This window comes from Triticum urartu, chromosome 1A (genome assembly GCF_056163025.1).
Source record: "Triticum urartu cultivar PI428250 chromosome 1A, HENAU_Tu73, whole genome shotgun sequence".
Taxonomy (NCBI): Eukaryota; Viridiplantae; Streptophyta; class Magnoliopsida; order Poales; family Poaceae; genus Triticum; species Triticum urartu.
The window spans coordinates 398,072,260-398,087,304 of record NC_141873.1 but is presented as its reverse complement, the minus strand read 5'-3'; the positions used below and the strand labels follow the sequence as shown (position 1 = coordinate 398,087,304).

Genomic DNA, 15,045 nt, shown 5'->3' with positions numbered 1-15,045 from the left:
GGGCGAGGGGTTGAATGAATCCTGTCTCGACTGTAAGAGTATGCATCCTGCTGGGCCAAAGCTGTCTAAAGTAGTTCTCTTACCCTCCGGGTTTCAATGGCTGCTGGTGAGTCGCCTTCCATTGGGAGAGCTGCCAAACGAGCCGATGCTGCGATGAGGTTTTCCATGGGGTTGGAGAAGTGACCCGGAGGTGTTGCTACATACCGAGGAGGAGCTGTATTTATGCGAGGCGGCTCCATGGTCCGTGGCTGAACCGGTGCACCGGGTGTCGCAACCCGGTTTGCTTCCGGCGGGTTGCTTCCCCCAGCTCCGGGTGTATTGAACAGGTTTCTCGGATCCAGCGTTAGAGGCAGACGCAACTGAGTTTTCTGATGCCTCCTCCTCATGACCTCGTTCGATGCATTAAGATCCACCGAGAGCCGAAAAATTTCGGCTTGAAGCTGCTGGGCACGAGCGTCCAAAGCTGCTCATTCTGCTGCCATCCGGGTTTCCTCCGCGGCTAGATTTTCCTTTGCTTGCACCATCTCCTCCCGCACGCGTGCCACTTCTGCATCATGCTGGGCTTTATCCGTTGGTTCTACCACAGCGGTTAACAGAGCCGTCAGTTTATCCACGAGGTCCATTAGAACCTGAGCTGGGGGGGCACGGGGTCTCCTGACCCGGCAGCTGCCGACCCGGTGGCTGCTGCTGTCGCTGCGGTGGAGTTCTGCCCAGGTTGCGTCCCTGCCATGAAGACTCTGGCCCAATTCGGCGGCTCAAGGGGGTCCGGAATACTGCTGCCGTCGGAACAGCCCCCGAGCAAGCCATCTTGCAGTTGGTACAACGAGTCCGTCTCACTTGTTGATGATGCAGTATCAGAGCAGATGGCCGTCTCCCCACCTTCCATCGATCCTTCGGAGTATTCACTGCCATGGACGCAGCCTACGAAGGCATGCTTCACAACAGATTGAACACAGGCGGACCCGGCGCGCTGAGCCGTTTCGATGAGGTTGGTGTGGACGTCCGGCTCAGGGCCTGACTCGCCGATCCGGTCGATGAAGACGTGAATTCCGCCGAAGGGGACCCGGTACCCGTACTCGATCGAGCCGGCCTCGGGGCCCCAGCCTTCGTCGTCGATGTAGAGTTTGTCGCGTCGACTCTTGGTCATCCGGCCTACAGCGTATCCCTTGAGCCCTTCGAAGTTGCCCTTCAAGAACTCAAATCCACCATGCGCTGGCCCCACGGTGGGCGCCAACTGTCGTGGAGTTGTCACGGCAGATGTCCTAGAGCAAGGACTTAGTCGTAGGGCCATCGCACTAGGAAGCTTAAAGGGGTTAATCGGGACAAAGGACACGAGAGAGTTTTTATACTAGTCCGGCCCCTTACGATGAAGGTAAAAGCCTACGTCTAGTTGGGATTGGTATTGCTGAGGTTTCGATCTCCAAGAGGCTCAACTCGCCGGATTGGTTATCGACTTGGTTGTCTCTTGTCTAAGCCGCCACCGGGTCGTCCCCTTATATACATGGGTTGACGCCTGGCGGCCTACAGAGTTCCGGCCGGCTCATAATCGTGTCCGGCTCGGTGACTTCCTTTACATGCCTTTCTTTACAAGTCTTGCCGCCCATATGGCGGTTTACAATAACGGGCCTTAAGCAGGCCCGGGGCCTTTGGGCTTTCTATATGTTTAATAAACTATCATCTTGACTGTATATTGGCATTCTTATGTAACCCGCCATTAGGGCTGACCCGGCCCCTCCTGGACGGGTCATACTGGTAGTAATATCCCCAACAATTAGCATATATTCAATAGAAAAGTTCCTATGGTATGAACCAAATTACATCTCTTTTCTAATCCCTCCTCATAGGAATTGAGATACATGTCATCTCTAGATTCAATAGAAAAGTTCCTATGATGTGAAACAAATGACGTCTCTTTTCCAATCCCTACTCATAGGAATTGAGATGCTCCATGTCATCTCTTTCCCTACAACTTCCATGTATACATCTTCTATTCCTAAATAGATAGTACAACCCACTAGTAGCTTTTTTCCAAAACATGCAACTATGGCACAAGAACTATATAGTGTGCCAACAACTTTGAAAGATGGTCGCTAGATGAAGCTAACCCGACAGTGCAGAGATAGGAAAATCCGAGCACTACTGGCTGTTGGATATCATCAACATTCCACCAGATCTGCCACATGTACAATTTAGAAGACTCCATGGTTGAACTTAAGCATAATGCACAAACCTCAAAACACAAGCACTTCTCCTTTGTTCTAGAATCTTCTGTATCATAATTGATTTTTTTTTCTAAATGAATTGCCATTATTTGTTTTTTATTTTATGATTTACAATGCACAACCCCATGAATCTTAACATTTTTATAAAACTAATTGATTTTGAATGAGATGAACTATAAGAACTAAACGAACATCTACATCATGCATATATGACTCAAAGCTTTACATGCTATAGTGTGTATTTATTCATAATTTGGTTTCGAAATCTCATGCGTTCAATACATGTGTACCTTACTAGTTTTGAGTACAGTAGCAAATTTCACGCGGCCCCGGGTATATCAAAATGCAGGGCCCATGCATCATTGCCTTTCGGTCGAACCTACGTCCACAATTTTTTTTACGTACTATATCTCCACTGGTCCCCGAACCCAAAATGCTGCCTCGTTCCCGTAAAACCAAGCGGCCCACACATATTTAAGGCGTCGACTCGAACGCGTTTACTACGACATGGCCCCGCACGCCGTAGTACTCCTACAAACCCTACCGCCGCACTCATCATCGGTTTTCTTCAAGAGGGCGAGGGAGAAGCCGATTTGTAGTGGAGGCGCTTTCAAAAAAAGGATCTGTAGTGGAGACCCCAACCCTAGGGTGCCCTAGGTAGCTGCCACACACATCATTGTTTTCTCTTTTCTTTATGCTCTTGCGCCCTAGAGTGAAATGGTGGTTGCTTCGTCCGTCCAGCTTAATGCGGGAAAGGTGGGGCTTTGTGATTTGACCCCTCATCGCTCATTTTCTACTACTGCGGCGCTACAACCGGGGTGCCTCCAATTCCAACCGTTGCTCCGAACTGTAATTTGGTGCATCGCACGTGGAACAAGACAGTGGATGAGCCACATGTCGGCCAAAGGGATCCTGTTAAGTGTGTCGCCATTTCGTGTGCGGACTGACCCTGCTTGAGTTGCTACGCCAACACGACAGGAGCAGCCTACCACTTGGTTTTGCTCCTTGGTGAATCCCGACTATATTGATCTAAAAAGATATGTGCTGAACTACCCTCTCCGTCTCGGTTTTTTTATTTTTAGGCGTCTCGTTTTATAGGGCCTGCACGTAGTTCTAGGTCATCCATTTGACTAACTAAATATGAGTTACTATGTCACAAAAAGTATATCATTGGATTCTTAAGCGGATGTAGTTGTATTTAAAGGTCGAGGGCGGGGCTTTTCCTGCGCGGTAGGCGGGGCAGTTCCGCCTAGTCGGTTCGACAGAGACGCGAGAAGATGGGGGAGTAGGCTGCTGCAAATGTAGGGCTATGTGATTTGACAGCGAGTTACTGCTGGACAGGTGGGGCCCCGTGATTTGACTTGCCATTATCATTTTAACTACGATGCTACGACCGGCGTGAGTCTCCCGATTCCTGACCACCTCCATACAGGTGCCTCTCCCAATGCTCCACCGTGTAGTAGAGGCTGGCTCTTGCATGAGAGCCCACTTCTCCACTTTTTCCTTGCCTCTCTTTCCTCCACATATGAAAAAATGCCATGTAAAGCGCACTATTGTACTTACTTTTACTTGCTCCTACAGGTGCTTAAGCTTGCCACATAGGCATAAAGTCTGATGTGGCAAGTTAATCAAGAAGAGAGAGACTAGTTTGGTGACCCAAGGAAGAAACGGTGCTAAGCGCGTGGACCTAGGTGAAAAGACAATTTTGAGTTTATAGCTAATTAAATGAAGCAAACTTAGCAACACCATTTCATTGGAAGAGGTCACTCCTTGGCAAATGCAATAAATACTAGTACTCCCTGTGTCCCATAATATAAGAATGTTTTTGGCACTACACTAGTGTCAAAACGTTCTTATATTATGGGACGGAGGGAGTACGAAGAAAGAGATAGAGAGGAGTAAAAAATACACTTATAGCGAACCTTGTTGTAGTATGAGTGACTAAGTGATGACTATGTATGACATGCCAATATCAGATAGCCTAATGCGCTGTGTTAAATCTCCAAGGGCGCGACCGCGCGAGTGACGCGACGGTCGTGGTAGGCGCGACCATGATACGGGCTGCTGGCAGCCCTTGGATCTGAGATCAAACGGTCGCATGCTAAGTTGCTGAAAATTTGCAGAATAACCCTCCAGGATAGGATATTCACCCATAGGTCTAGAATCACGCCATGCAACCATTCGATCTCAGATCCAAGGGCTCTCGGAAGCCCGTATCATGGGAGAATGGAAAGCCACTACCCTGCCGTTCGCACGCTGGCAGTTCGCTCATACTCGTCCCCGCACGTCCTTTAATACTACGGCGGTTCGCTCCTAGTCGTCCCGTCCATTCACATTACGGCAGTTCCACTAATCCTAACCCTCCTCCCAAATCCATGGCGTCCCAAATCTCCACGATCGGCGGTGAGTACAAGGTTAGAACCATCACCGGCGATGAGTTCGATGTCATCTACACCCATTCTTCCACGACGGTGAAAGGATGCCTTTCTCGCTTCAGACGCATGTTAGAAAAATCAGATGATGAGTGGGTCGCTGGGCTAGATGTTGAGTACACCACAATCCTGGGACGAGAGAAGGATCTAAAGGACGAAGAGAGGAAGAAGCCCGCCGTAATCCAGGTTTGCGTACATAACGTTTGCTTGGTTTACCACATATGACATGCCGACGTTGAGTGCCAGGATTTTAAGAACTTCCTCAAGGACAAAACAGTGAAATTCGTTACTGTAGACTTTAAGAACGACAAAGAAGTCTTGGATCGGATAGGCCTCGTTGTAGGCAACCCCTTCGACCTCCAGAAGAATCGGCTGGTGCCCTCTCGTCAGCCTTCAATGCTGACCCTGGCAGGAGCCATGGTTCATCCTTCGTACCGTAAACTGGAGAAACCTTATTACATGTTTCATCTTCATGCATGGCAGCGGATTTATCGTCATGGAAGTGGACATTTCCGTGATGATAATTTTGGCAATGTCATGGAACACTTCTACGACAGCACAGGTATGACTATCTTAATTCTGTCATAAATTTGTCATGGATGTACATGCATGACAGAAAACGCGATCTACTGTGACAAACACGTATCATCACGGAAGTGTATTTTTTTTGTAGTGTGCGCATTGACACCAAGCTCATTAACCAGCTAAGTCGCTTCCATGCTCGATTTTTTTTAATTCTCGTTCGGTTCAACCAACCTTTATATTTATGTTAAACAAAAAAAACTTAGTTTGTTAAAAACGTTATTTGTTAAAAACACTTCCTTTACCCAAGTTAACTCGGGGCTCTTAAATTTGTATGAGCCATTCTATAATAACTGTTTTCTTCCTAGTCGCTGCAAAGTCTTTTTCTACCACACATTTCTCGACTCGAGTGTGTGGTCAATAGCCGGATAGCTTGTTTTCTCTCTAATGCCGCTCGAGTTTAGTTCACTAAGCTGGCCTAACAAGCAGTACTCCGCCTTCGGGATAGGAGGTTGCAGCCGTAGGCTGACCCGCTTGAAGTCTTGAGATCAGATGTGTCATATTAATGCACGACAAAAGCACAAAAATAAGACCAATTTTCGGATTGGCACCATATGACTTGATTTAGTTCGGGCATAAAGTTTTTACTGAAGTTTTTTGTTTTCCAAGCCTATGGCACTTTTAAACTATTTGTGTGTTTTCAAAATAAGTCTCGCAGTGCAACGCCGGACACCTTTAGAGATTTGAAAAAAACACTCTCGGATATTGCTATATATGCATCGGTTTTTGAATTGTGTCTTCGGTCAATAGTTGGGTTGCCCGGCTCCTGTGCTTGCCTCCTAAGTTTCCCTTTGTTCGGCTAGGTGTGCAAAGGAGAACCACTGCGATTGTGCTTCTAGCTCGAATGGTTAAGCACCTCAATGGAGAAATCCAAAAATTGATTGTCACAATGGGCATAAACTGGTCAGCTAGCCGATGGTATCAAACTATAGATCGATACCGATTACCCCGTGTTAAACGATGGGCCTTTCATAACATTGGCCGAAGTCTTAATGGATAGACTTCAGTCGGTGTCGAACACTAACCGGGGGCTCGTAGCTAACTTCCCAGTTTAAAGCTCCTATGACTAAGTGAAAGCTATAAAGCCCACATATCTGATTGCCTTGTTTCCGCTAACACAACCGCCTCCGGGCGCCGAGACGTCGGCTAAGGGTTATCTTGTTACTTTGAAAACACCCTGTGTAGTATCTAAAAAGGGGTAGAAGCCGACGATGGGCCACTTTCAACTGATAAACAGTCGCAACGGAGTCAAAATAAACATATATCATCAGTGTTTGTATTTAGTATACAAGCACTTCCTTCTGTAATTATCGTTATAAATCCATAAATATGCATCAATTTGACTTAAGATTTTGGCCAAGTTGGGTTGCCTGGCTCCTGTGCTTACCCCTACATTCTCGATTGTTCGGCTAGGCGGTAAAGGGAACACCTCTGTGATTGTTACTACCGGGTCATCCAAGTTAGTACCTCAGACTGGATGAAGCCGAAAGCTAGCGATCCTAAAAGATATAATTGGTCGGCAACGACAGAAGTGAAAATTTAGGTTCACTAAAGACCGTAGAGTTCGGGAAGTTTCCCCAAACTAAATCCTCAATATTTTTCTCCCGCATTGATCGGAGGTGAGGTTTCATGATAATGGTCGGCATGACAACCCAAAGAAAGGAACCGATAGCGGGACTATTTTCTTTGGCAGATGTTTTTACATTACATAGTAATATAACAATCTCTCAGTGTACCTTTGTTTATAAAACCATATGGCCCGATTGCCTTGTTTGTCATAAATCTTTGCCCTTATAAAGGCTTTATAAAGTAGGACAAACACTCCCCGGCTACTGGCCGAGGAGGTTAAAGCCGATGGTCGATCATCAAAGTTTTGTACAATGTGGATTTAAGCATTAATAATGTAGAGTACTTGGATACGTAGAATCATTACACATAATTTGTGATTTTACTCCGGATATCGATCTTTAATTTGCTCACACGTGCCCACATTAAGGCTCAAGGGCTACCGGGCTTCGGGCTTATCATTTACTAATATTAAAGGGCACATTGATCCCCTGATTTGGTGCTGCCACCCGACCAGTGTCTCGGAGGATACTGCATTGCCTATTCAATACAAAAAAATTCAAAGTTTTTAGTGTTCGGCTTGACCGAACTATGGGCAAACGCGTCTTCGGACAACAATAGGTACCATCTGAGACTTATCCGGCATCAAGCTAATATATTACGGCGACTTCTCAAAACCCTCTCTCAAGGGCCTGTCCGCCGATCACTATCTCCTCTAATGTGCATCTCGGATTTTAGGCCGACACACACCTTGAGGGCTACTAACTATATATCTCGTCACTAAATAAATTGCATCAATCGAAAATAAAATCCGCAAACAATCAGCCCAAGCCCGAGGTGGTATGGTACATCACCTCGGAAGCAGTCCGACATAAAACTCGGCTGCGAGCGGCTGGCTCCATAGAGAACTTTTCAGCGTTAAGCTCGGGTAACCTCCTTCAAACTTTTTTAAACACAAGGTAATCTATGACACTTCGGATACAGTCCGGCGTTGGAGCTCGGATACATTCCGGCGTTGGAGCTCGGAAGCAGTCCGACGTTGGTGTGCGGCTACAAAAGATACCTCGGATGCAGTCCGACCTTGGAGCTCGGACGCAAGAGGACACTGCCGCACGGAAACAACTTCAAACCCGAGCTGTGGTGTAAAAAATAACAAGGCGCTGCTAAAGGCCGAAAACTTAAAGAGGCTCCTCGGATACCCGTCATGTAAACTCTTTGGATTCACTTCGGCGATTCTCAAGATCGAAGATGAGAAGATTTGTTGAACCAGTTTTCAAGACCGACGATTGAAGATGAAGAATAGTTCGGAAGAATCGAGAAGCGTCCCCAACTTGAAGACTGGTTCAGGGAGCTACTGACGGTGTCCTGGATTAGGGGGTACTCACCACGTTGTCTCCCGACCAGCTGGATCAGGCCGAGGACCCCCATGGCGGTTCACTTATGGGCCACTTCGGGCAGCCCATGCCGCATACAAGGAGGATTCCATAAGACTTGGCACCCAAGACAAGGACTCCTCTAAACTCTAGGCCTCTCGTGTGTTATATAAACCGAGGCCAGGCTAGTCAATAGATCATCCCATATTCATTACTACAATCTCGTGGTAGATACCTGTACTATGTACTGTCCTCATATCAATACAATCAAAAGGAGGACGTAGGGTATTATCTCTTCAAGAGAGCCCGAACCTGTGTAAAATCTTGTGTCCATGTTACCATCGCTCCAAGACGCCTAGCTTAGGACCCCTACTACGAGATATGCCGGATATAGAACAGACACCCGCAGGGCCGACTTCCGCCATCGTGGGGCCCGACCCACAATGGGCCGAATCAGCCCGCGGCCCATCGCCAGAAACCCTAGGCACTAACGACAGGACCATCCCTTCCACGCGCTCCACGACCGGCGGCGCCGCCGCCGCACGCTGAGGCGAGGGCCGAAGCAAGCACGGCCACTCCGTGTCCGCCTCTGACGCCTCCAAACCGTCCGACCTAGACAGGTGGCACGCCGTCCTTGCCCTAATCAAGCAAGCCGCCGTCGCTGCCGCGTTCCCACTTGTCGGTGACTCCGGCCACCACACCCGAGCTGCCACGACACACTGGCCTCTGCCGCCCGACGCAAACCGCCGGCGTCGGCCCGTCGCGCCCTGGCCAGAAGACAGCACGAAAGCAACGAAGTCGCAGACCAGCGGACCCGCCGGCGCCGCCCTCCCGACCTCCGCGTCTTCGTCTTCCGCCTCACTCTCCGCCTCCGAATCCTCTCCCGCAAGCGCTCAGAAGTTGTGTCTTTGAACTAAATTTAGGCCGCACAACTCCGTTTTGAGGGACAAAAATATATACTTTTCAGCGATTACTGGTTTGAGGGGTCGCTAGCTAGACCTTAATCCCTCGAAACAAAAAAAAAACTCGCCAAATATGGATCTACTTGAGACGCTCCATAGCCATTCGTGAGAAATAGAGGATGGTTGAGTTGAAGGTATCCCACTTAAGTAGTACTCCTACGGTATTTTTCTATGTAGGTCCAGCTTGCGCCAGAAATAACTTTAGATAAGATCTGATGATGAGGCGCGTAGTTTTCAAACCAGTTGCTTCCTTCATGCTGGCGTCGTGGCCACGCACCGCCGCGCTCTCGCGTCCGCAGCCATTCTCGCTGGATCACACTTGCCGTCGGCTCCATTAAATTTTGCTCGTCGAGCCCCTCCCGTTTTCCTACTTTACCCAGGTCCAGCAACTCTCTTTGGCTTTATCTGGAGCTCCTCCTGCGGCTACTCTCTTTCTCAACGGCAACTGGGAGAGGAGGCAACACGGAGCCCCCGAAATCGTGATTCCAGTAACGTCCATATACTTTGGATGCTACTAATAAGTGAACCGAAATATTTTAGTCTTATACGGAAAAAGAAATGTCCATTTTATGGTGTGTAGAACATATCCAAATTTTCTGTCGACTAATTACACAGCCGGTGGGTTTTGAATCTCTCTAATCATGACACACAAGAACAGTCTTATCTTATGTCATGCATGTCTTTCAAAGAAAACAAAAACATGCTTCTAGATTTGTGGATAATTAAAATTCAGAAATGCCTTTATTTAAAAACTTCAAAATTTAAATTTTGAAGTTTTAAAATTTCAAAAAAAATACACATATACATATGGATGCATACTATTGTCTGCTAAGTTTCATGACAAAAATAGTTTTTTATGCTAGCTACACAGAAATGATAAAATCACTTATTTCTAGCGCAGGTACTATTCTCTATAAAATTACATGATTTTGTTTTTTTGCGCGGACCACATAAAACCGTATTTCATGATGAAATTTCACACACATCCAGTATACATTTACAAGTACTTGCGCATTATTTCAGATTTTGTTTGAAACTTTAAAAGTTGATTCTTGAATGATTGAAAATTTCGGGCTCCATGGAGCCCGTGAGTTAAAAATCCACTCACATTAAAATTAAACTAAAAAAAGTACTCCCTTCGTCCCAAAATAAGTGTCTCAATTTTAGTACAACTTTAAAACGGCTAAGAGATGACATCTGGTATAATAGATAGAATTCTCTTATCTATACCAAAATAAAAAGAGCGAGTTGCGGCGATCCGATACATCTCACCTATTCAAACGCGTCTATCCAATTGTCTATGTTGCTCTAGTCTTTAGCATTCAGTGCCAACCATGTAATTATATCATACCTAATATTAACATGCAATCAATATCTTTCCTAATATCAATATGAATGCAATTAATATATTTTCTAATATAACATGGTAATTATATCAGTTTTGCTAAAGCACATCTAGATGTGCTATAAGTATTGCACATCTAAATCCTATGTCATTGATCTTACGTTGAGATTCGTGTGGATACTTTCTTTTTCTTTTTTCTTTTCCTCTTTATGCTTGACTCACTCACTTAGATGTGCAATAACTAGAGCACATCTAGATGTGCCCTAGACACACCCTAATTATATTCTACCTAATATTAACGTGCAATCAATATCATTCCTAATATCAATATGCAATGCAACTAATATATTTTTCTAATATAACGTGGTAATTATATTCTACCTAATATTAATGTGCAATCAATATTTTTCCTAATATTAATGTGTAATACATTTAATATCTTCTCTGATATAACGTGCATTGCACTTACACGATTACTAGTAGATCATCAGGTTCTAAAAAAAATAAGAGACCATCACTTAGCTAAGAGAAGACAAGCCCTTTTTTCTCAATTTTTTTCTCTTCCAACTAAACAATCACCCTAGGTGGCATTGCTAAGATAGCACCATTGCACGCGCCCTAATTAGAAGAGATGGTATGTTTGAATCGCGCCAATGATGACACGCGACGAATAAAGAGTAAAATGACAACCAAACATTATGAGCCCATGATCTCATGAATGCTCAAATAAATTTTACATCGGCACCATAAACAAAGGCAACACAGGGAATTTCTCTTCCAAAAAAATAAAATCTCTTATACCGTACAAAAAGAGAGCATGTGTACTCAATTCGGTGTAAATGGTAGCTGGTGGCATCCACCAGAGAGCAGAATTTTTAAAAGCCAAAGGTTACGCGCCTAACAGCGGCCAATTGGTTAGGTTCCCATAATTGCATATGATAGGCTGACAGCAGCTGGTTCACCCAAGGAACAGAGGGCACCGTCTCTCTTCTCCCTCCCCACAGTGGTTGGTAAGCATTAGGTGGTGGGCGCACGTCACAGCATTTGGATTTCGCTCTTTGCCTTTTGGTGCCTATTTAAACCCCACCCCTTACGGCTTACAAGAACGGAAAGAGAGAGGAAAAGAAAGGATAGCTACGACCGCCATTGAATTGGAAGCAAGAGACGAACCGATGGAACAAGAAGACGACCTCTCTTCTTCTTCTTCTTCTTCCTCCTACGCCTCCTCTTTCTACGCCATGAGGCAGTGCCGGATTTGCCATGAGGAGGAGGACGAGAGCTCCGCCGCAATGGAGTCTCCCTGCGCGTGCTCCGGCTCTCTCAAGGTACATACATGGATCGTCATCTCTCCCGTGCCTAGCCTTCTGTCAGTTAACTGCTTGCATGCTAATCTCTTGGCCGATCGTCCATGTTGGTGTTCTTACCGTGTCTAATCGATATGTTTTGTTCATGCGTGTACGCAGTACGCGCACAGGGGGTGTGTGCAGAGGTGGTGCGACGAGAAGGGGAGCACCCTCTGCGAGATTTGTCTTCAGGTCGGTTCGCCATTTCTGCACCCTCCTCGATTTCTTGTGGGGATTGTATTGTGATCGCATCATTCATTTCGTCCCGTTGCTAGCCCGTCCATGAAATGTGATCTTATTAGAGGTGGCCGAAAGCTAAGGCGTGGCCTTGTGGGGGCAGGCGCCCACTAACTCTGTTTTATGATCCATACATACATAATCCTAATCAAGTGCCCACATGTGGTACTTGATTCTGTACACGCGAAGCAATAGAAGCCTTTGAGGAGGAACAAAGTAGCTCGCTCTAGCCTTTTCGTGTAATAATAATCAATCAACAACTGGGCTGGTGCAACGTCCTCGTGTATAATAATATCCCCTGCCCAGCTTTCGCAGCAAGGACTTGCTGCTGTCGATTACAGCACACTCCATTCATATAAAGTGCCTTCATCTTTAGTAGGACCAGAGTAGTATTTTCATTGAGTTAATGCTTTTGTTGACAGGGTTTCGAGCCGTATAAGGTGTCTTCATCTTTGTTATTCTAATTAAGTTGATAATCCTTTTGTTGACAGGGTTTCGAGCCAGGCTACACAGTCCCTCCCAAGAAAGCTCCGGCCGTTGAGGTGCTGGTTACTGCCAGGTAGGCCCCACCCCTCTCTCATTACTATGGTAGTACAAAACGGCCGAACGGAAAAACTGTTGCGTTGTCAATTCAAGCTGTTGGATGGATGGATCAGATACACACTCTAGGTCTAGGATAAGGCCAGCCAATCCTAATCCCACTCCCACCAAGCCTAGCTGGCCAGTATATATATATGTGTATATGATGCAGCGGTCTTATCTCCAGTAGCAGCACTGGTGTCATGCCCATACACATGATTAGGTACCACATTCTTTTCAGAACAGCAACTAATCATGCGAAGGCAATCAGGGTGGGTGTGTCCGTGCTAACCACCAGGGAGGGGTTGCTGATGAGATCTGTCGCCATTGATCATCATTTTTAAATGGTGAGCCAGCCAGGTAGACACCCACCCCCCAGGTCGACCTCATCAGCTTAATTCCATCCATTCCCAGGCCCCACAGGGCAGGTATACCTTACGATCTAGTAGGCCGCTTAGGGACCACGGGATTCGGATCATCAATATGTTAGTAGTAAGATCCAAGCGATGCTACATTGCGGCTTGCTGTAGTAGTAGTAGAGAAGGAAAGGAACCCAGTAGCACCAGCACCGCAAAAATGTGTCGCCGGTCGGCGACGACGCCTTTCGTACGACGGCCCCGACACGGCGACACCCGGTAGGTGGTAAGCACCAACTGATCCTCTGTGATCCCGTGTTGATGCCCAAGACGAAAGAGAAAAGACAGACAGAAGAACACTGACCTGTACATGTGGGCTGTTGCTTTGCGTTGCCGAGAGGGAGGTATCCTGTCAAAGGCGTGCGTCCAAAAACTCCAAATCTCACCAAACCGGCAATGTCAATGCTCATCCAGTCCAGTCCAGCCCGGCCCACCGTTTGATTCCAGCTAATGCGACGCAGCCCCCACGTTGCGCCCCCCCTCGATCTTCTCTTTGCCCGCACGGCAGAGCAGAATGATGTGCCGTCCATCAACTCAACTGAACATTGCCTGATGCTGTCTGTACTTGTCCATTCTGATGCAGCGAGGACGACGATGATGATGAGGAGGAGCTGGATGGGCACCAGGGGATGCAGAATGCGGCGTCCGACGGACCGATGGACGGCCCGGATCCCGCCGGCTGCTCATGGTGCCGGCCGTTGGCGATAACAGTACGAGCTGTTGCCTGGCTTGGCACAAAACTGAACCAACCGCATTTCTGTCCGTTACCGGACAGGTCAGAGCTGTCTGTCACCTCGGTTCTGATCTCTGAAACTTCTGTGCACGCAGTTCACCATCATACTGCTGGTGTGGCATCTCATCGCCGTGGTGACCATCGAGGCCGCGGAGCACTGTGCCTTCAGCCTCCTCACGGTGAGTGAGCCACATTCGTCGACGCGCTTCGATCTGAAAAGAAGAGAACAGAGTAACAAACTGTTAACAGATCGATCAGATGACGAAGCAACTAACAGCTGAGGGTTTTTGCATTGCAGATGTACATTCTTCGGGCCGCGGGGATCTTGCTGCCGCTCTACGCCGTCATGAGGGTGATCCGCATGATTCAGCACGGGCGGCGCCAGTACCGGTTGCATCAGCTGCTTGAGGTCAGTCTGACTTCTGATCTGTCATTCCTAGGAACATGGTGTGGTTGACTGAAGTGCTCATGTATCTTCTCTCTTCCTCTGTTTCTGCAGGAGCAAAGAAGAAGGAATGCATCCAGGCGTAGCCAGGAGCAGCAGCAGCTTGTAATTAGCATTCAATGAATACTGCACATACTGTATTGCAGGGGGCAATGTTCAATCAATTCCATCAGTTGTAAACCATTCATATAAATAAATATTTATATAGTAAAGTTGAAAATTACAGTTGCTGCAGTCTAGCACAGTTCACTATGGCATGGAGGCCTCAAATGTGAATAAAGGCTCAAATAAGAGTGTTTTCTTTGTGAAAATGTCCCTGCGTATGAATTCACTTCCGTGCGCTATAAAAAGATCAACTTTGATTCCTCAAAAAAAAAAAACTTTTCCATGGGCAACTGGAGAGAAATAACTAAGACAATCATAAAAACGGCACCACCCCATAACACTTGAAATGGATTTTAGAAAGGGTATGTGTTACAAACCAAGCAGAAAAATATCCATGTACCCTATTCCCTCCCCCACACACACGAAATCCGAGTTGAGACAATCCTCTCATCCAGGTTAGGCTTCTCAAGCAGATATATCAGAATCTGTACCAAGGATGGTAGCAGTACAACAAATGGCCTTGCAAGATTAATGTAGGAGTAATATGAAAAGAAAAAAGAAGATCTCGCACTCAGTATTTTCTTTTTCTTCTCTCTAACTAACCAAATGGTCCTGGGAAGATTAATGCAGGAATAATATGAACAGAAAACAAGATCTAGATCACTGCAGTCTTGCCTGTCAGGTTTGAATTTTAATTAAGAGTGG

At 46.6% G+C, this 15,045-nt stretch overlaps 1 protein-coding gene across 2 annotated transcripts; it reads left to right on the top strand.

Moving 5' to 3' along the window:
* The first annotated feature begins 11,528 nt into the window (after positions 1 to 11,528).
* Positions 11,529 to 14,460, top strand: LOC125514302 (uncharacterized). 2 transcript variants are annotated; one of them, XM_048679625.2, is made up of 7 exons: positions 11,529 to 11,807; positions 11,946 to 12,017; positions 12,554 to 12,621; positions 13,641 to 13,767; positions 13,886 to 13,969; positions 14,089 to 14,199; positions 14,290 to 14,460. In XM_048679625.2, the coding sequence occupies exons 1-7, from the start codon at positions 11,655 to 11,657 to the stop codon at positions 14,356 to 14,358; spliced, it is 684 nt and encodes a 227-aa protein (XP_048535582.1). In that variant the 5' UTR covers positions 11,529 to 11,654; the 3' UTR covers positions 14,359 to 14,460. The 2 variants fall into 2 exon arrangements, with proteins under 2 accessions (XP_048535582.1, XP_048535575.1); XM_048679618.2 differs by having other exon boundaries at positions 13,641 to 13,969.
* The last annotated feature ends 585 nt before the right edge of the window (positions 14,461 to 15,045 follow it).